Below are 22180 nucleotides of genomic sequence, written 5' to 3' on the forward strand. Positions count from 1 at the left end.
TGAAAATGAATGGTCAATGTTGTTAAAGAAGAAAGAGCACTTAGTTCGGTTCGATTAAAGAGTTCAAAATTTATCATTTTTTTTTTCAAAATAAATATATTTTATGAATAAAAGTTATAAGTTGATGAAAGGTATCGAAGTCTAGTTTTAGAACGTGAAAATTTTATATCAATTAGAAGCAAGGTTCAAGTTACATAACGAAGCAAATCAAGATGTTATAAAAGATCCAAGAACAAAGTTTATTTTTTGTCAAATTAGGTATCAATTTAAATTTCTTTGATATTAGTTTCTTGTGCAACAAGCCATCTGTGATTCTGAACTATATTTTTGGATAAATCAATATCAAAAGTACTAAAAACTCTCTTTTTTCTTATTTTTTCTCTTATTATATCTCCATGCATTGACATAAATTGAATTTCCTTTTCTCATAGAATCCTAGTTTTTAGCCAAAATTTTCTTCTAATCAGAGTCTTTTTTGTTAGGATTAATCATTCCATAATATGCTCGTTCAAGATATGCAAAAAATTTCTTCTTTGATATTATATTTAAGTTTTGCTTTTTTGTTACTTGGTTGTGAATCTTCTGCATAATTAACTAAAAAAAAATACAGTCACCCCAAAATTGTTATACTTGGTCAAATTTATTAAGTTTTACCTTTATAGTCTCCCCTAAATTTCAAAAAAAGAAAAGGTCACTTTGGAAGTATGATTGTTGCATAATCGCCTCCTTCCGATTAAAGTTGTTTTTCTCTAGTATTTCTTTAGTTTATCTTTTTGCATTTTCATCACATCAGACCAATGCCTAAACCTACTACCCAAAAAGTATAGGAGTGTGCCCAACATCCATTTTGAGACAAGTCTTTTATTCTTTACCGAAGAGGTGATTTGTGTTTGAACTACCCTTATAAAGTGAATAGTCTTTTTGTTAAGCCCTAAAGTTGGGCCATTTTTCTACCTTTAAAATTGAGCAAAGTGTGTTTCAGACTATGATTATTTTATTTGGTATATGAAATTTTTTCGTATGGCTAGGAGTGATTTTCTTCTCCCACATTGTGTTTTGTCCAAGTTGGATCTTTATGTTCTTTTTATTCGCAGTTTAAGGGAGAGAAGTAAAAGAAGAAATACAAGAAAGGGGTATTTTGTTCGACATATTGTGGTAATTTTTATGTGACCAAAATATTTAAAAAAGGGGGAGAATAAATGTTGAAGATTTAACATCTATGAAAGAATTTTAGCCAATGAAGATTAAAGACCAAAAATCATTTTCATTGCAAGTTGAATTTATAAGCCCTAGGTTGAGGGGGAGTGTTGAATAGCAAATATGAAAGAGTTTTAAATGACACACACAATAAGAAGTCACACATAGACAAAATTAATATCGTGGAGTCTTACAGGAGTCTCACAAGAGGAGGGGTATCATAGAAGAATGTTAGTTAAAGGTGTTTTAGTTATGTTAGTCTTTTATTTATGTTTGGTTGTTCAATTATTCTAGGACTTATCTTTTAATGTTTAACTTTAGGTACAACTAGGATAAGGGTAATTTAGTTATAAGTAGATTCTACTTGTTTCCTCTATTATAAATAGAGGCTCATTGTACTCAAATTAGAACAAGTTAATGAAGTATTTCTCTTTTCCAGAAATTCAACATGATGAGTAGATAAACCAATTAATGCTCATTAACTTCTTAAAATTACATTTGATGGGGTATTTATAAGTTCCCCAAGCCAAACTAGCTATTATTTTCCTTTTTTGCAAAAACTTGCATGTCAATGATTGATCAATGTAAAGTATTGATCGATCAATCATGTGTAACGGGGTATATTTTTTTTAGAAAATGGCCTATTGATTGATGGCATTGTCGATTCAATTTCTTCCATTTGGATCTAACAAGTTGACCAATGGTTTGACATTGATTGATCAAGCTTTATGTCCTAGTTGGCAAACTTTTGTATGACCAATCATTCTAAGGGGTTTCATCAATCATTCTTCATGTTTTTACGTTGCTTGGATATTATTAATCGATTAGTTTACAAGGGACTATACAACATGTTTTATAGCGTAGTTTGGCCAAGTTCTAATTGATCAATCAATCGTGCTTTATATTTTTTGCATGGGCACTTCTGGTTGATCGATCATTGGTAGATGTTGATCAATCAATCTGGCGATCCTAAGTGATTGTAACATGTTTAAAACACATGTATGCATCGATAAAAAAACATGTAGACAATGTAATTTTATCCTAAAGCTCCAAAGATTTCCATTGTACTTCTTCAAGTATGAAGATTTGGGGTAGCTCTCTCACATAGATTTGTCAATGTTTGATCAACTAAGTTTCGTTATCATCAAAATCAAGATGGGAGTTAATGCTCGGTCAACAAGTGAGACTAAAAAAGAAAAAGGAAAAATACATTTTTTTTTGGAGAGTCTTCTCCTAAAGATATCTAAGTTTCCAATCCTATAAGAATGGAGTATGAGGAGTTTTGATTCAACTAAGAATATGAAGTAATTTGATAGAAAATGATGGATTTAAGCAAATTCAATCTTTTTCTCTCTAAAATAAATGCTCAGTTATTACTTTTCAAAGAGTTTGGAGATCTATTTATAAGATTCCCATCCAAAACAACCGTCTTTTAACCCTCTAGAAAAATATACAAAAAGTTTGTCCATGTTTTATACAATTGGCAAGACAATGTTCTTTATGATCGATCGGGCTATAGTAGATGATCCATCATGCTTTATAAATTCTTCTTTACAACATTGTATATGATTGATCATGCCTATGCAAGTTAATCGATCAGGCTTTATTAAGTTTGCCAAGCTAAATTTTAGATGATCAATCAAACCTATACAAGATCAATTCTGCATACTATCAATATGAAAAATTGATTTATAAGCATGATTTAAGCCTTTCTAAGGGATTTAAAGTTCATTTTATTTGTATACATTGATAGAACATGATTTTAAAGAGAATTCATAACCTAAAGCTCCAATGCTCATATATACCTTAGGATTGAATTTTTTATTGACTTTCTTTTTATAAAGCTAGAATTTTTAAGATTTTTCTCTACATCTTGACTATAAATCTTTAAGTCTTCCAACTTCTTTGTAGGTATTTCTTCAAGATGACTTGACAATTCATTTTGCCATGAGTTTTTGTAATGTTTTTTTCCCATTCTTCTTCGTACACCTTGATTTTGAGCCTCTTGAAAGAAATGCATATAAAATTCGTGAATTATAAATATCAAATCAACTAGGTTTAAATTTTATTACCATCAAAATATGGGATATGAGTAAACCTGAGTCAACATTTTTATCATCATAAAAATATTTAATGGTGATTTTTACACTTTAGTGGCATTTTTCCATGAAACAAAAGTTTGTTTTTTATAGTGTTCCCATTGGGCACCAACCATAGAAAGGCTTAGTTTCCCATTCTATCACTTCTCTTTCCTCTCCAGAGTACTCCAGTGTCCACCCATGTTCCACGATTCTCCCTAGCCTATTTAAACCCGCAGTCCAGATCCCTTAAGCCATCACAACCCAAAACCTTAGTTTTCTACCCATCCCCGAGTCCGTGACACCATGCTTAAACAAACTGTAATCAACAATATGACCATCTTTATCTACACAAACACAAGACCAGTCGAACAGGAAATAAGTCCAGAGAGGTCAATAGCCTCACCTCCTGCTTTCTCTGATATGAAATGCGGCGGCTATAGCTTAACAACCCATCACATGGAGACTTCAAGAAGTGATCTTGGGCGCGCAATACATATGTTATGCTTGATTTGCCTACCAGCAGATGATAACACCCCACAACTCAATGTCATGACGACCAGCCCATGGCACTTAACGGTGCTTTCTTCGTCTGCAATAGCACTTAAGAAGTTCCAAGTGATTCTTCTATGCTACTTGATTAACAAACCAGGAAATATTTTTGCAGCAAATGGTGGACGTTTGCGAGTGGGCAACCATGGTAGTTGTGGTCTGTGATTCGCCTCAGGAAATCATTTTTTTCAGTGGACAGAAACACAAACTAAGCACAAATTTATGATCTATAAGAGTTTCCTTTTATACAAATTCAGTAGGTAAAGCATGAGCTACTATTATTCAAAGAGCACACTCATCAATTCGACTCTTATGGAGCTGAAAAGCAGGGTTTACCCACGTTCCACAGCTACATTGCATGCCTGCCCAGTTGAATGAACCCAAGCGAGCTTTACAACCCATGCACTGAAGCTTCTCTTCCAGCGTACCTTCTTGGGCTGCCAAAATTAAGAGTTAAACATTGGCAGGTGACTAAAATCCAAGAGACTTGTGGAGAAAATGTTCACAAAATGAATAACCTGCTTCCATCCACTTCAAGGGCTCCACAAATATAGAGGAGCATTCAGGTTTCTTATCAACTTCCAATTGATCATCACGTTTCTTCCACTTAAAGCATTTTTCACCCTCCCCTTGCTTATGAGGAACCACATTTTCTTGTGCAGCTACAATCCTTCGGCATCTTTTGCAGCGGAAGACCTTTTGAGGCCTCGCTTCAGTATTTGCAACATCCATCGATTCAAAGCTATGTGAATTCCCTTTACTCTTACTGCCAACGAACACATTTTAACTTGATTAATCTACAGAAACAGAAAAGTTTCAAGAAGTCAAAGATGGTATTCAGTTTATAGTATTGGTTGGCTTTTCTTTGGCCTAACCATTAGTTAACCGATGATTCAATCCTTCTTCAGCCTCATAAAAGAAAAAGCATTCCCAGTAGACGTATAAGCAGATCATGCATTCCTAAAATTAGAGTCTTGAGCTCATGAGAAAAATCACTGACAGGTAGATGCATAAGCAGTTCATGCATTCCTTGAATAATACAATTGAACTCACATAACAGACCCTCGTTGCTAGGCCCCTTGCTTGCAACCAAACAAGTTTCCGCAGAAGTCAATTGCACCTGCTGCATTGAAAACTTCTTCCAATTCCAGTGGCAGCAAAGGAATGGTGAAACTAGGTAAACATAATGAACCATGTAATTCATTTTTCCACAAAAACAATAGGATTTACAGTAATATGAAAAAGATGAAACATGATTAAAATCGCATCATTGATATGGGTTATTCTGCATCTCAAGGAATTTTTCTCCTGCAATAATACCCAGTAATTATGTGGCTTAATAAAAACATCCACATCTACTAAATTGAACAACCAAGTTGGAGGTATTTCATTAAGAATCTCAGGAAATGAGGGATGCAGTGACAACACAATGTGTCAAATTTTCTTTCAATCATATAACAGGGAAAAGTGTAACAGTAATGAGCTCAAATGTATACAAACATCAATTAGTAACTCTTTTTTTTTATGAGAAAAAGTAATCGAATATGGACAAACACGAACAGATATCAACCACAAACCGAGCCCTCCTCTGTCAAGCTATGGTACTAACAGTTCACAAACAGTTAATCTAATTTTGCTTAAAAAATTCTCACCCCGTTCAGGAAGTTGTTGCTATCATGTCATATTTCAGAAAAGTTTGGCCCCTGCCTACATTACGAGAGAAAAACACACCATAGTTACTGGTTCTCCCTGTCGATCATTTGGGTACTGTCTCCCCACCCAGACCATATATTTCTGCTAAAGCAAAGCCCTAATGACCAGCACGAATGTTTAACAGGCACGAAAGAAGTCAATAGATATTTTACTTCTCTTCTTCATCTTCCTTAGGCTAAGAAAATCAGTTTTCAAAAAAACAATCGGCACTTGCATAAAACAGCCGAATTTGGGGTGAGAAACCTAAATCGAAGTTTCTACTTAACACACAGGGAACTTAATTGGATGGACCGATGAAGTGTTCCACACGGACAGAGAAGTCGAGTAATAGGAAAGAAAGATTTCAATAAAAAATGCCTACCTCTGATATCCGTCGACAAGGAAGCAAAGACGACGCTCTAGCTCTGTGATCCGGCGGTTTTTTTATAAATTATGAAGGCGAAGAGTTAAGCAAAGTCTCGGGACAACTTTATTTCTGATGTTAAAAACATTATTAATTAATATAAATATAGAGTACAGTAAAATCCTTCAAAGTAGTCTAACTCTTTGTTGGCCCAGGTGCCTTCTCAAGAGGGGGATGAATTGAGATTTATAATTCAAATTTTAATTAAGGCGTAGAAATATTAAGCATGCAATTATGCAATTTCAAAGTTAAAACATTCACCCTGTAGGGATAACACAATTGTTTTTGTTATTGATGTTCCCCTATTGGTATTCACCGCCCAATAACCTTTACTTGGAAAATTCCAGTATTTTTAGCTCTAATAGCTGAAATTTACATTAAAAGATATTTCGACTCTTTTTAAACTAAGTTTGCGGAGATTGCTTCAAACCATATAAAAATTTCTATAAGCGGCATACCAACTCCCCCTCAACTACATAACCAGGATGGTTGTGTTATATATTTCTCCTCCTTAATATCACCATCAAGGAAGACATTTTTTACATCGACCTAATAGATCGACCATTGAGAATTCACAACAAAGGAGAGTAAAAGGTGCATCGAATTAAGTTTGGCAATAAGTGGGAACGTCTCCTCATAATCAACCTTGTAGCACTGAGTATAGCCTTTAACTGCAAGTCGGACTTTAAGACAAGCCACAGAACCATCCGGATTATGTTTCACTGTAAAAACCCACTTACAGCCCACTGGTTGTTTAGCAAATGGAAGATGAGCAAGTTGTCATGTCTAATTCTCATAAAGAGTCGTCATTTCTTCGTTCATAGCCACTTTCCATCCTGGATGTCGGAGGGCCTCCTATTAAGATTGAGGAATAGAAGCGAAGGAAATAGAAACAAGAAAGTGACATCATGATGGTGATAAGTGGTGAGTAGAAACAAATTGAAATATGGGGTGAGATGTAGATGATCGAGTGCAAAACCGAAGCTCTTCGTAGAGAGCAATCAGACAAGTACCAAATGAAGGACCAAACAGATGAGGAGGAGAAGAACTTACCTCAAGAGAATCTGTAGAAGTCACAATTGAGGTATCAACCATGGCCTCATGGGGTTGAAGACATACATTATCGCAGCCAAGAGATGTGGAGTCGTCAATGGGCACAATAGGTTTCAAGAACTCAAAATCATGGAAGAACCTGGGGGAGCACCTGTAAGTGAATAAAATGGTTGTTCTTCAAATAATGTTACATCTCTGGACACAGATATTTTTGAAAGAAAAGTATTGTAACACACGTATTCTTTTTAGTACGAGAGTACCCCAAAAAGATACATTTAAGCGCAATAAAATCTATTTTAGTGGTGTAAAGAGAGGTGACATGGGCAAAACACGTATAACCAAAGACTTACACCGGAAGGGAAAACATGTCATCACCAAGACTAAGTTATAAATAAGAAGTAACACTATTAAGAACAAAAGATGATAATTTGTTGATAAGAAAACACATCATAAGGATGCATGTAGCCAACAGAAGTGATGCACATGCACATGTTATAGATGGGCCCATGCAACATCAAGGAGATGGTGATTCTATTTATTCGATATATCGATTTATGACATTCCACATAATTGCTATTTATTTATTATTAGTTGATAGAACAAATAGTTTGATAAATAAATGAAATAATAACAAAAATAACTTGTAATATTCTTAAACCATAAAAAGTATAAACAAATTATCCTAAAGTATAAAAAAAATTAAGAGAATATTTTAAAATCCTTAAAAAAAAGCATTGAATCATATTTTACCCCTAACAAACAATACTCAAATAAAAATTTATTGAATTACTCTAATATATAACCGTATTATTGAGGAATTGGTTAATTAGATACGAAATAACCCTTTTCCATTTCTATTTGATTTAATAATAAAAAATCAGCAATCGAGTCAAATTCTCCAAATACCTAACAAGGGAAGCATTTTTTTTCCTTTTTCATTCCATCATACAAAATACAATATTAGGTGAATATTCTCGGAAGACATACCAAAAAGAGAAAAAGATAAAACTAAAAAACTCAAATGAAACGAAAAGATAACTGTTATGACTCTTTGAGGATAGACCACATCCTCTACTATCTTTCATGCTTCAGCCTGTGGATGACCCTGTATCTCGATACACTGTAATCTAATTTACTTTTACTTGACCCAGAGGCACACTAACAGACCCTATATCTCGATACTGTGTCAGTAGCTCAAAATCAAATTTAAGCTGGAGTTGTGATGAAAAACTAGTCCACCCAAGCAACAGTCGCGGAAGATTTAACCATCCGGGTATAGAGTCCGTGTTGGGTTCGCTGGAACGAGTAAATTAGATAGAAACTGAAGTTGAGGTTCCTGAGCAGCTGTCCATTTGATGTAGTCTTAGCAGTTTCTCCTCAGGGTTGCAGAGACCTGTAAGAAGATTTTTGCCGCTGGTTAGTACAGGAAATATGGTAATTTGAAAGAAATCCTGATCTTCGGAATCCTCATCCAAATATGTCGGCCATAAGCTGCATGCTGGTTCCAGGAATAGAGGTGGAAAAGAGCATGAATAACCTACACAGGCTCAAGCCTGAATAACCAGGCATGAGCTTAAGCCTGCCAGAGCATAATTTCATAACCTCGAGTTGAGTTTCGCTAGGCAAAATTATGGCTCAGCTCTGAAAACATCATGTTTCAGCTTGATCTCTTAAATTTTTGCCTCATGCAAAATGACATCTTTGGAAAAAGAAATTTCAATCCGGCTTGTGACTATCAAACTGAGCTCTTAAAAGATTAGGCCCAGCTCGTTTTAGCTAATGAGCTCGAGTCCTAAGCAAGCCAAACAGAGCCCATTCCAAGCCACGGCCGAGCAGCTAGCGAGCCTGCTTGGCTCGCATGATTATCTTTGTGATAACAGCACTTTTTTACCAGTACTTCTATTTTTATATGAATGTAGACAAACCTTCATCACTACCAAGAATTAGTCCCAAATGGAAAAATTAACTGTTATAGAGACACTCAACCTACAACATGCGGTATAGTCATTGTTCTTAAGCTACTTCACCATAAACATGAGGCAGAATTTGATGCATAAAATTGTTTGGAATCTCTTCATTCATCTTCTTAAAGGAGTTTTAACTCTTCACTGTTTTTCGTTTTGCCCTTAGCAAGTGTAAGTGCATGGCTTGTTTCTCAGAATTTATTCTAGTCTCTCTTCTTTGGATCTATTCTGCATAAGCTACGAAGATTAGAATGAAGCTGCATTGATCTGTTATTGTAGATGGTAACAAAAACAGTATAAGAGACGAATCCTGGCATAGTCCAGAAGACAAGGCAAAAGCTGGTATACACTGAAAGAACTGGGGTTGATAGAGATGTAGAACAACCTTAGCACAGACTGCCCAGAAGAAAAAAAATAAAGAAAAAGCAACAACAAGAACAAAACTAACCCGAGCACTTTGGGATGTCCCAGACTGCAATTGATGATGGATTACAATCAGAATGACATAGTGCTCTATTATCCTCATGGTTCACATTCATTGCAAGCATCCATGCCCCAATAGTAACATCCTCATTGCTAAACATTCGTACACTGCAAGAATGGAGATTCTTACGAATAAGGAAAACAACTAAAAAACTTGAAAAGGACATGTATAACAAGTTAAATGATTTGCCTTATCCAACAGCTTCATGCTATATTAAGTATGAGATTAGACTCAAAGTTGACATTGAAAACAACAGTATGTTTCATTTGTAGTTGGTTCACTACAAAATTGTACCAGAACTAATAAAAGCTCATGTCAGAAGCATAAGAAACAAGGTTTACATTCTATGAGTACATGGAATTGAGAACAACCAAAGCTTAAAAGTTCAAATTTTTGTATACACAATACTTATGAAAGAGGACTTTCTCTCAAGGGGATCAAAGAATAACTTACCTGTTGTTTCTTAGGGCTACCAAGCCAGCGACAGCATCTGCTGAAAGTGCATATATCGGACCATAAGCATGGATGAAGTATTCCTTTCCAAGTAAAGAGGATAGAGGCTCATACCTAAAACAATTACAGAATATCATGAACCAAAAAAGCTGGCTAGTAACAGCATGACTTGCTACAGAATGAGTCTTTTTTGTTTCCACATTCATCTTTCTAAAGGCGACTGACCATTTGAGATTTGGATCAGTGAAAACAGGACCCTTTTTCATACATCCAAGATAAGTTTGACGATTAGGGCGTTCTTTTGACAAAAGCAATGAAAGACGATCTGTCATCAACAAATCGAGTAAAAACATCAATTTTACTGAGAAATATATGGATTTTAAGCAATGAATCAAGAAATGTAGATAGAGTAAGTAATTACCTGGCCGTAGATAAATGTCATCATCAGCTTTAACATAAAATTCAGCGTCGTAAAGTGCATAAGAAGCTTTAAAGAAAGCTAACCTAGAATAAGAAGATAAGATGAGACATACTGCAACATAACAAATGGACATGATTTCACGTAAAATGATGATTCACTCACGTTTTATGTGGAAGATTTCTGTACTCTTCCTCGATATCCAAGAGCATGAAATCATCATATGTTGCTATCTCCCTTCTGAGAGTCAACATTTTTGATACATCATTGGTTCTTCCAATCACAAACCGGAAAGCCAAGCCAGTTGATTCCTCCAAGCTGCAGGTCATTTCAGCAGTAAAGAGTGTGGAAACAATCACATGCATAACTTGTGATTAATTGAGCACCTACTTCGCAGCTTTTACTCCATTAAAGATATTTCTACAAGAATAACCAATCTTACCAAAGTAATCTTGGTTCACCTCGACAATCTAGTTCCATAGCCAGCAGTAGGTCAATTTCAAATACAAAAAATTCTAGGTGGAAACGTGAAAATAGTACAAAGATCATATTGGCTACCACCCAAGAAAAAACCGATACTGGTTATCAGGAAATAAATGCTTCTAAATCCAATCCGTATCTTAGTAAATAAGTAAAAAATAAGAAAGGCACATAGTAAGCTGGCCAGTTGCCCTAAATTTAATTTGAATAGTTTACCGTTGAAGGCCCCGATTATCTGAAGGCATCCAGGTCTTCCTCAAGGATGCTCTTCTCCCTGCCGATCTAAATCCTGTCTGAATTCCGACAAACCCCATAACCTTGAACCTCTTTTGAGAGGCTGTATCACCTGAATTCCTATCTGCTACATCCGTCTCACTCACCCAAGCAACAGAAACAGATCTAGGCACGGAATCTCTACATCTATATCCATTCAAAGGCGTAAAAATCGCGATCAATCCAAAAATGGTCCCGGCAATGCCCAAAATGAAGCAGACCAAGGAAAGTGTAGTTCGTCGAGATTGAGAAAGCCATGACTGGCGAGCGTAGAAGAACTTGGGGGACGAAGGCATGTCTTGGAGATCATCAGATCTAAGAACCAAGAAAGCTAGGATTGGGCTTGAAGAGGCTTCTTTTGGCAGGAATTGATTACAGGAGAAGTGAACGTAGGTGGGTTCCCGGCGGATTGAAAGGGAAGTACGCGTGAGCAGCGTTACTGGAAGCTAAATATGCATTTTTCAAATGTCTGAAGCTTTTGGTGAGTGCAAGCACGTCGCTTTCCGAGTTTTCGTGCGCGGCTGAACGCCGGGAAGGGAAGACAGGATTAGCAAAACGAGATCAAAGCTTCATAATGAAGTATAATAAAAATTAGACCCAAATAGAATTTAACGAGTCCTATCTAGTGATTCCAAGGCTTGGATACTTGTGAGGTCTTCTACCAAAAACGAACTAGGAAGATTAGAAGGTTTAGAAATTTTTGGATGAGCATCTTTAAGCACAAATGAGCCGTTAGGAATTTTCGTTTCAGAGTACATAAAATAAATTAGGCCCCGTTATTATATCCCAGGAAAAATTAGAAATGATTTTCCTAAGATACACATTTCCTAAGAAATCTTGAGATAAAATCCTATTAGTATATTACAAGGAAATTCCATGGAAAATTTTTAAAATTTTTAAAGAAAATTAAATAGACATGTTAGTGCATTTTTCCAAGGAAATAAATAGAAATTAATAATTTATCTCATACATTACCGTACTTATTCCATAAATTTTTAATAAAATAAAATATCAAATACAAAATTACCTTGTGTTGAAAGTATTATAACATCAATTGTCAAATTAAAAAAAAAATCATATGGTTTTTCGGCCCATCTTTGACTAGAAAATCTTACCTGAAAAATTATATGATTTTTTTAGTAAGAATTTCTAGCTAGAAAAGTGTTTCTAAGAAATATAAGCTGAAAATGTATTTCTACTAGAAATGTCTTTTCATAGTTTTCTAGAAAAGGTACATTACAAGAAAGAGATTCTAACTCTCCTTCAGATTCTAGTGTTAGCAGTCATTTTTATATAGATTTAGTAAGGTTTTAGATGAACCTATCAAGAAATAAAAAATTACAATAAAAAGGGTAAAACTTACACTCTTTAATCCGTGGAGAAATAACATTCTCCTTGAAAGATCCAAACTTCCATAACTCAACTAACACAAACATGTTAAGACCAGGCAACAGAAGAAAGAAACACAGGCCATGGGTAGAACTCAACAAATTGAGAGACAACTAGAAACGAATATGAACAAAGAAAAGAACTACAGAAACAAAAATCTAAACCAAGGGCAAGGACAAGGACTACAGAGAAAGAACTCTTCTTTGAATCTATGAAAGGAGAATGAGTAGGCACCACGTTTTGCCTCAAAAGATAAAGAACTCGGGTAAAACGAAAAAAACTGCTCCATTCGCCAATATGAATACATTAGAGAAGGTTTTCTGAGTACAATCATTAATCAAACAACAGTATATGAAGAGGCTAAAAAGGAAAAACAAAAACAAAAATCGGGTAAAAACAGAACGTCTTTAATCAAATACAAAGTGAATGATGAATTTCAAGCATGTTCTGAACCCCAATCGCTCGCTATGATATATGGGTTTAAAATCCTCATTCATGCACAACATATCTGTTTGAATGAGTCATAGCCACCGCGTGTGATATGGCCTGCAACTAAATGTTAGGAAGAAATCAAAGAGGGGTCAGAAACAGGTCATTTCATTTCCTCCATTCATTTCCTAGGCAGAGCAGCAACCAACTTTCTTAACTGCTGATACATCATCTTTTGTCCCCACGTTGATGGTCTGTCCTTTAGGCAAGGCTGCTGGATCCTCTCCTATATCAAGAGCTTTTCTGCTCACGACTCGGTAAATCTGAGTAAGAACTTCTGTGAAGGCGTTCTCCACATTCATGGACTCCAATGCAGAAGTCTCCATGAAGAAGTTGTTCTCTCTCTCTGCAAAGGCTCTTGCATCTTCGATTGAAACTGCTCTCAGGTGGCGCAGATCGGCTTTGTTTCCAACAAGCATGATCACAATATTGGAGTCTGTGTGCTCTCTGAGTTCCTTCAACCATCTCTCTACATTCTCAAATGTGACATGGCGAGTGACATCGTAAACTAGCAATGCACCCACTGCTCCTCGATAGTATGCACTTGTAATTGCACGGTACCTTCACAAAGAAAACGAAAAGAGAAAACAGATTATTTTCATAGTTATTATAATGCTAGCAATCATATGTTTTCCATGTAAGCAAGATGGGCTTTGGAAAATAAGGGCCCACATCGTAAGAACACTCTGAACCAGAAGTAAGAATACCATAAACTGACCGAAAAATCAACCTAAAGGAGAAACCAATTCTATACAAATAAAATTTGAATGACTGAAACAGAAAAATGATCGACAACGGTAGTTATAAACACATATCTTGAGCTCTCTCCTCTGACAGATAAAATTGACAAAAAAAGGTAACAGGTACAAAAAGAGAAAGTTCACTCATAATCAGGATTCTAATCACAGTGACAAAATCAACGAATCCAAAAATGTGCAGGCATTGGCACGTCATGCAACTACCAAATTTTTCATGAGATAAGTGTTTAATTTTAGACAATACATTCCAGCCCAGCTCACTAAATTGAATTTTATGAAACATTTGACAGCATATCACCATATGTGTTGTACAAAATTTGCGAGTAATTGATGCTTCCAGCAGTGGGCATAATATGTTTGAATATTAAAAAAAAAAAAGGGAGAAGAAGAAGAAGAAGAAACAGTGCCACCACAATTACCCAACCTAATGTTAGATATACGTCTTTAGAAGAATTTCATCCTTGAAACAGATATGAATCTGATTATTTCCTGAAATAGCTAGTATGGAACTGTCCCAATTGTTATCCGCAAAATCCCCAAGACCAAGAAGCATTTTCATTTTTGGTTCAACAGCCATCACGCTGGGTGGTTGCAGATTGATATCAGAAAATTTAAAAACAACAAGAATGCTTACGTACAAAACTAAAGATTCCAGTAATTTTTAGCCAAATGGTTAAAAAAATCATCTAGTACCATCCCAAATCCCTTACATTTTCATTCAAGCTTCTCTTTGGTTTCAATGGCAAACATAAATATTGTAGGTTTTTTTTTCCAATGGCACAAAACATCATAGTCATTATCAATGCCATCGTTTCTTTTTTTTATTTGACTCAGAATGCCATTATTATTTTTAAGTGTGAAGGTTCAATTTTTAAACTCCACACAAACATATGAATAATGAATCTCAAAAAAACTACTACAGAATTCTTCAATACTATCGTCCTATGCTATGCTTGCTTTGATGGAGAATCTCACCTAAACGTCTAATTGTTAGATCACACAAATGGGAATTGATAGAAAAACCACATGCAAAGACCACATTGAAGATAAAATAAAGTTTCAAGTAAAATAAGTGCACAGTTAAATATTCTTGTAAAAAGAGAAGTTGCAGGTAATGAGGCAATACGGAGACCTCAGCTGGCTCAAAAATGGAGTCTCCTTGCCATGATGATTCAAATTATTACCTAGTAAAATATGTTTACATCTAATCCAAATTTTAAGCATTCCCGAGCATTGGAGTCTAAATCATCATGATATACAAAGATAATAAGGACACATACCAGATATTTGTTTTATGAGTAAGATGGTATGGCATTTTAATCACTAAACCCAAAAACGAGCAAACAAATAATAAAATTATGGAAACCAGCAAAACAGCTTGACAAACTGGACTGCAATATGTGTTGGAGATTGTCCCTACAAGGTTCTCTGCTTCAACATGCATTCATGGTTATCATTAGTAATCTCAGTCCGGTCACTTTGCTCAAAGTTCACAGAGAAACTCAGATAATAAAGAAATATAACAGTTATGATTTATGAGGTCCCTGACATAGACGCCAATTATTTGAAACTCAGCTACTTCATGACTAAAAGCTCAAAGACCTGTATTCATGGTTTTCATTATTACCCTTATGTCCCCCTTACATCCCACTTGTTCAACACATACAGGGAAACACAGCAACTACAGACATATTGTAAATACGATGTCACTGGCATAAATGCCAACAGCTTGCAACATACAATTCATCTATAAAAGTTATAAGACATGAATACGTAAAATGCATGTCTGGTGGTGGAGAAGCATGTAGAGATTTAAAATTAACCAGCAGGAAACCTGGACTTGATCATACTTGAAAAATAATAGCATCAAAGAAAGAAGGCACCAAATACCATATCATGTGTAAGCTCAAAATGAGCTAGCACCATAACAAACCATAGATAATAATTTCAATAAATGATACTCAGCAAAAGCATCTTAATCGAAAGTACGATAATGTCTGCTGGCTTCACCCTCAAACCGAGATCTTAAGCATAATAAAAACACTTATTCTCCATCTCCTAAAAATATTTGGAATAGATAAAATGATCAAACTTGAGCAAAAGTATGCCTCTAGAGACCTTTTTTTTTTTATATAAGATGTGTAATATGCCTCTAGAGACCTAAAAGTCTTGCTAAAGTCACTCCTCAGTAAGTGGGAACTCTATTGTGTTACCGGACCAAATGATTGACTGTAAAGTCTTCATGGAAGCCTGCTTATCAAGATATCTATCATCCGATGTCTACCAAAACGAGAGATATTAAGGTGTCACCTGAAATATCATTCGTATACAGAGGAAGTTAATCTGGTAAAAATGGGTCTTAAGTCTTCATGCTAGGCCTGATACACGAACTGGACCCGGAGAGTAAGACCTCATGTTTATATCTAGAAACATGGGAATTATTCTTTCAAAAAATAAGATGTATCTAATAACCCTCCTTTTCGTGAGTTTAGAGCACTGGCAAAAATAAATCACCAGATCTTATCAATGCTGACAGGGGCATGAAATATGGTTCAAGGGAGAAAGAAAAGACATGGGTTACATGTACTTCACACAATTCACCGTACCATCTTTAGGTAAGTGATTCGAACACAGGAAGATCAGGAATAGTAGCAGACAGGATCATGAGAGAGTAAGCCTTTCCCATTAAATAGAGAAAACCCCATAGCCACATTACGGATCCGGGATATAAGATCCTTTATTTGAGTAAAAGGTGTAAAACTACCTCTTCCCAATATTTGCATCAACAAAGTAAAAGAATTTAAAATAGACAAACTAGCACCAAAATTCATGAAAACCGAGAAGAGTAGAACCTTTCTTGGCCAGCCGTATCCCAAATCTGCGCTTTAACGACCTTATCGTCAACGTGGATGCTCCGAGTAGCGAATTCGACGCCGATAGTGGATTTTGATTCAAGATTGAATTCATTTCGGGTGAATCTGGAGAGGAGATTGGATTTTCCGACGCCGGAGTCACCTATCAAGACGACTTTGAAGAGGTAATCATAATCCTCATCTGCTCTGTAAGTCATTATAAGAAGAAAAGAAACGATGAAAGAAAAGGCTAGGACAGGAGCTATGAAATGACGAGCCTCTCCGCCAGTTCTACAAGGCACAAGGGCTCGTTATTCCAAATCTCCACATTCCGGTAATGAGGAGAGACGGGAAGCGAGAGGAGCGCGAGAGAGATGGGAGCAGGGGCCAAGTTGGTTAAATACCAGCCTCGACACAGCTTACCGATGACATTTACACGCAGGACATTGATACTTTTTACTATTTAATTAATTTTAAATAATAATAATAATATAATTAGAACCACGGTTTTAAAACCCGGACCAGTTTGGATCTAATTGACCCCGAGTCGGGTTTAGAGGAAGGGTTGCTCTTCCTCCACACAACAAGGCATAAGGAAGGGGAAAAGGAAGAAAAAAAGGACAGGAAAAAGGGGATGGAGGGAGGGGAGGGTTCCAAATTCTAATGGTGGGGAAGCTGGTGGAAGCCCTTCCCCCACCGACCAAAGGAGGGGAAGGCGGGCTTTGCCACCTCCCTCTCCTTATTTATAACCCGTAAATCTTAGGAATTTTCTTTTTAATAGATTTCTTTTGTTGAAAGATATGATATAATTAGTGTCAATGATGTAATTAGTTTATGTTTCTTATCTGTTCTTCACTCTTAATAGGGTAAAAGGGTATAACTATAATATTGTGACAGAAATTATAAGTGTATCATTCACGCTAGAAAGAGTGAATAAGGAACAAAGATCATAAGATACTTACATCAATGACACCTAAACATGTTTATATCTTTTAAGACATATCATATGTCTCAATCTATGGATTGAAGGAAAAACTCCATTTTTACCTTCTAATATTCATAGTTTGTTCTATTGAACTAAGGTGGACGGTTGGCAGATTGTCCTTCGGGAAGGAGCAATTTGTCTTATAGGGGGATGAATTGAGAACTTTGAATTTTAAAACTAAGTAGTGTGTGTAATGAAAAATCATGCATCAAAGTAATTTCAACGTAAATCAAATATGGACAACACACCGTAGGAGACAAAAGAATTTTTGTTATCGATGTTTTTCTATTGGTATTCACCACCCAATAACCTTGGCTAGAGAAACACTCACTCTAGGGAGGCACTTGGATGGGCTATTGAGAACGTTGGACTCGCGCATGTGGGTAAAATACATTATCCATTTCTCATTTCATTTAAAAAAAATAGAAAAAATATTGATGCTATTTTACAGCTAGGAATAGATGTAGGAAAAGGTTGCAACAATAGCTACTAAATCGGAGTACGACGAGATAATAAACTAGGTATTGGGTGTTGGGTTGGCTATGAGAAAAGGATGGGTCATGGTGCACCCCATCTCCCACATCTTGGAGTCTAGGTTCACACATTACTTTAGCCAGGGTAGTGTACTTGGATAAAATGAGTGTGGAGCTAGCACAAAAGAAGGAAGAATTAGTAGATAGGAGGTCTGGTATGAGTTAGTAGAAAGAGGTCATTGGATAACTTAAGGCTTGAGTGATAAGAGTCAGTCTAGGAGTTCAAATAAGGAACCATTTCACATTCATTGCTTCATGAATTCTCACATTTTGAGTGGTAAGAAAGGTCCAATGATAAGAGTCAGTCTAGGAGTTCAAATAAGGTGGTCCATGGACTAGCAATAGGACTAGTGTTGGAATATTTGTTTGTATCGACTGGATCAATCCTTATATAAGATCCGTGAGGTCGCTTTCCTAAAATGTTCGAGCCTTTTAGCCCACTGGTTTCAACAACTAGTTTCTTACAATAAGGTGAATTAGACCAATTATGTGCTCTATGTGAAGTGATTTTGCTTAAAACTAGAGATTAGGCACAAAGGGGGTGATAATACAAAAGAATAATAGATTTACAAGCAATGAGTTCTAACAACTATGTTCATGTCACCATTAAAATTTCTTTTAAAATTGAATTGGAAAAACACAGTGGAGATGTCACAAAGAAGATAACATAGCCTCCAAGAAGTCGCTCCCAAGGTCCTGCAACTCCACCACGTCCAATTCGTTTCTAAGCATATCTTCGATGGACGTTAATCTCTTCCAAACAGGTGCCTCTATTCCCATGTCCCCGTTCGATTCCCACTCTCTCTCTGCTCTTTTTCCGTTGCTACGGGATGTTTGCCGGAGGCCATTACTGTGGTATGCCTGACAAGTAGAAGATCCGGCGGGTTCTCTTTCCGAGCGAGTAGCTTCAGTCACCGTTTCCAGAGGGAAATTAAGGTATGTTCTTGGCCCTCTCATCTTTAAAGCAGCTTTATCGTAAGCCAGAGCAGCTTGTTCAGCCGTGTCGAATGTCCCCAGCCAAAGGCGAGCTCCTTTCCTTGTCGAGTCCCGTATCTCCGCTGCGAATTTTCCCCAAGGTCTTCTCCTCACTCCCCGGAAATGTCTCGTCGATGCCTTCTCCGCTTTGCTAATTTTGGGTTCGGAATCATCGGCAGTACCGCCGCCATCTGGATTTCCATTTTTACAGGGTTCGTCATCCATCGTGGTTATGATTCCATCTAGCAGTTCTTCCCAGCTTTCCGCTCCCATGGAAATCCACCTTCCCAGACTCGGAAGCCTCTGCAGGATCTCCTGCGATCCTTCTCCTCGATTCAGTTGAGGAAGTTCTTCCCACGTCTGGGATGAGGTGGGCGTCTTGGTTTCCTCCTTGTGGGAGCTTCCAGATATGAAGCTAGCCCAGACGTTCTCCAAAAGTGTGTCTGATGCTGAAAGACGTTGTTCCAGTTCGATCGCCATCCTTGTCAATTTCTGGAACCTGAGACTCTGAAATTGAATGAAATAATTCGAACGATCAATCCGAACAGCTGATGCCCATTTATCTGTGAGGAGGAAACCCGAACGCCGATTGGGATCTTGTCCAACAAGGCATTGACAATCTTATTTAATGGAGGAAAGTCGGATTGAAGCAGCAAAAGGAGGTGAAAAACTGCGTTGTTGACTTGTCCGATTGTGATAATCATTTGTTTCTCTCCATTTAATGTTTAAAAGTACCTGGTTAAGTTTATAAACAATCGATAAAGTGTGGAATAAAACACCAAGACCATTTATGAAGCTTGGCATCTGAATCAGCGTCTGTTCTATCCTTATGTTGCTGCACTACGAAGTAAACAGTTGTGTAGTTTGGAAAAAGGAGCTGGTTCTGAGAGGTCATCCGCTTTTCCTTGTGGATTACGTTTCACGAAGAATTTTTAAAGGTCATTTCCATGGAGATTCTTGCCAAAAAGTCCAAAACTGCTGCTCGTTAAGATCATTCCCCTTTCCCTCATACTCATATTAATCTGGGTTCTCCAATTTATATAATTTTTTCCTTTGACAAATCAGTGTGGAAAACCGTGTCATCGCCGTATTTCTGGCCATTAAGGTCTACTCAACGCAGTCGCGTTGAAGTTTCTTGGAGTTCATAACTTCATCCGAATTCATCCCAAAAAACGCTCGATTCCTGTTCTTATGCCGTGGGTTACACCTAAGCAGGACGGTTTTCTGCTAAATCTTAACGAGTAGAAGCGGTCAATAAAACAAGAAGAGCGTTCATTTTCACTGGAAAATCATGGATGCAACCTGAGAGCAGTTGGAGCCAGAGAAGATACCCTGCAACGCATAAACGAGGACGATGATAAGGAGTCGGAGTTGAAGAGAGTTTCACCACCAGACTTCTCGCAAGAAAACGAAAAGAATAAAATATTTCAAAATAAGAACAGAAAAAAGCTGAAATATCCTCGGCTCTCTTAGAGAAGAAGCATTGCCAGCAAGAGAAAAGGAAGAACAGGCCCCCTTCCCGAGAGATTGAGTTGAACAAAAAATGCATAAAAAGGAAGAAAACACCATGAATGCCCACGTACGCGAGTACCAGCCATGACCAAGAAAGGGATGACGATCGAAATTCTTCTGGTTACGGCAACGATTATAATAAAGGCTAAATTCTTGTGTATTTTCTTGCTTAAGGAACGGGCAAATGAAAACGCGCTCACGGGCGCTTGAATCATCGAAATCGAGAATGTTTTTTTCTGGTTGCGTTAATGATGCAAAAGGATCTGTAATGTATTTTATACCCTATCGATAATCACCACCCAAAAACCCTCCCTTCTAGGTTCCAGATTTTAGAACACCTCTGAAAGAATATCTTTTGAGCATAAGAGATGGTGATTTGGAGCTTGAACGCTATGAATGCTTGAGTGATTTAGAGAAAGATGTGATTTTTGCAAATTAAACAACCATTTTTCTCTCAAAATGGGTTTGTAAGAGATTTTCAAATGAATAGAGTATTTGAATGCTTTGAATTGCAATATATGCTCACTTAATGCTCCCAAATGAGTTTGGGGGCCTATGCATAACTTTTTCAATAACTAGCCTTTATTTGCTCATTTTCAAAAAGCTTCAAAAAATGATGATCGATAAAAAAAAGTATGATCAATCAACCATGTGTAATGGCTATATTTTTAGGTTCCCCAAACTTGTTGATCAATCAGGTCTCAATCAACGAGCTTCCAACCTTTCAGAAAACTTATTGATTGATCAACCCAATTTGATTGATTGATCATACCTCATAGACCTGGCAATGCAATGTTTTCTATGATCGATCATGAAATAGGGTGTGACTGATCATGCAACAACGTATGATTGATCATGCTTTATGACCCAACTTGCAATATTTTGTATGATTGATCATGCTTTATAAGCCTTGCCACATTGTTTTCTTTATGATCGATCATGCCAAGTAGGGTGATCGATTATGCCAAATACTAGAGTGTAATTTTGAGTTTAAGCATGAAGAAAATATGACTAAGGGTTTATAAAGTTTAAATTAGTTATATGCATCATTTAAACATGAAACAATTAGTGATTAATTTGTTACCCCTCTACATCTTAAATTATCGTTTACATACAGTTCATATATCCTTGAGAGATTGCTCTCCAAAGACAAAGTTGAAGGCAATGTATTACACATCTTCTTAGCAATCAGACAGCTCAATATTTGATCACTAAAATGGGATTCTACGTTGTTGACCAACCAAGTCATCACTTACCTTCTACTTCCCTCTCTTCTGTCATGGGATCAGAAGGATCATCCCTAATATATTTGGCTTTCTTTTTTGCCTTTAAGAACATGATAACAAAATAAGACCAATTTATATAATTGGAACCATTCAATTTTATGGAATTGATTTGAATAGAGTGAGAGTCTTTACTCAATGAGCTCTCATAGGGCTTAATTATGGCTGATACATAAATTAATAGTAGTAGTGATTCCAATTCAGAACCTTCTATGGGTAGTAAAGCATGATTATGTTCAATTAGCAGCAAAGACCACCATCATCCATATTGGCTATGACAAGAAAAGGAAAAAAATGATTTTTACCTTACCAATAAAGAAATTGGTAGAAGTAATG

At 36.5% G+C, this 22180-nt stretch overlaps 4 protein-coding genes across 9 annotated transcripts; all 4 read right to left on the reverse strand.

Annotated features, from left to right (window-relative positions):
- Nucleotides 1-3386: 3386 nt before the first annotated feature.
- Nucleotides 3387-5975, reverse strand: LOC137961036 (probable inactive dual specificity protein phosphatase-like At4g18593). 2 transcript variants are annotated; one of them, XM_068808338.1, is made up of 3 exons: nucleotides 5902-5959; nucleotides 4346-4624; nucleotides 3387-4264 (listed from the first exon to the last, which is right to left on the reverse strand). In XM_068808338.1, exons 2-3 carry the CDS (start codon nucleotides 4557-4559, stop codon nucleotides 4110-4112), a joined length of 369 nt encoding a protein of 122 aa, XP_068664439.1. In that variant the 5' UTR covers nucleotides 4560-4624; nucleotides 5902-5959; the 3' UTR covers nucleotides 3387-4109. The 2 variants fall into 2 exon arrangements, with proteins under 2 accessions (XP_068664439.1, XP_068664438.1); XM_068808337.1 differs by having other exon boundaries at nucleotides 3388-4264; nucleotides 4346-4593; nucleotides 5902-5975.
- Nucleotides 5976-7904: 1929 nt separating this feature from the next.
- On the reverse strand, nucleotides 7905-11639 carry LOC137961062 (probable beta-1,3-galactosyltransferase 14). 5 transcript variants are annotated; one of them, XM_068808342.1, is made up of 7 exons: nucleotides 11012-11639; nucleotides 10481-10633; nucleotides 10319-10401; nucleotides 10123-10222; nucleotides 9898-10011; nucleotides 9409-9551; nucleotides 7905-8389 (listed from the first exon to the last, which is right to left on the reverse strand). In XM_068808342.1, the coding sequence occupies exons 1-7, from the start codon at nucleotides 11362-11364 to the stop codon at nucleotides 8307-8309; spliced, it is 1029 nt and encodes a 342-aa protein (XP_068664443.1). In that variant the 5' UTR covers nucleotides 11365-11639; the 3' UTR covers nucleotides 7905-8306. The 5 variants fall into 5 exon arrangements, with proteins under 5 accessions (XP_068664443.1, XP_068664444.1, XP_068664440.1 ...); XM_068808343.1 differs by lacking the exon at nucleotides 9409-9551 and having other exon boundaries at nucleotides 9898-9934; nucleotides 10012-10222; XM_068808339.1 differs by having other exon boundaries at nucleotides 9898-10222.
- Nucleotides 11640-12723: 1084 nt separating this feature from the next.
- Nucleotides 12724-16912, reverse strand: LOC137951414 (ras-related protein RABA1f-like). The gene is made up of 2 exons (XM_068798061.1): nucleotides 16557-16912; nucleotides 12724-13507 (listed from the first exon to the last, which is right to left on the reverse strand). Exons 1-2 carry the CDS (start codon nucleotides 16772-16774, stop codon nucleotides 13075-13077), a joined length of 651 nt encoding a protein of 216 aa, XP_068654162.1. The 5' UTR covers nucleotides 16775-16912; the 3' UTR covers nucleotides 12724-13074.
- Nucleotides 16913-18725: 1813 nt separating this feature from the next.
- On the reverse strand, nucleotides 18726-19529 carry LOC137953048 (ethylene-responsive transcription factor ERF091-like). Its single transcript, XM_068800277.1, has one exon. The coding sequence runs from the start codon at nucleotides 19527-19529 to the stop codon at nucleotides 18726-18728; it is 804 nt and encodes a 267-aa protein (XP_068656378.1).
- Between the last annotated feature and the right edge of the window lie 2651 nt (nucleotides 19530-22180).

This window comes from Aristolochia californica, unplaced genomic scaffold, assembly GCF_029961685.1.
Source record: "Aristolochia californica isolate CCGP_79_NKW_82.1479 unplaced genomic scaffold, dmAriCali1.0.hap1 SCAF_1, whole genome shotgun sequence".
Lineage (NCBI taxonomy): Eukaryota > Viridiplantae > Streptophyta > Magnoliopsida > Piperales > Aristolochiaceae > Aristolochia > Aristolochia californica.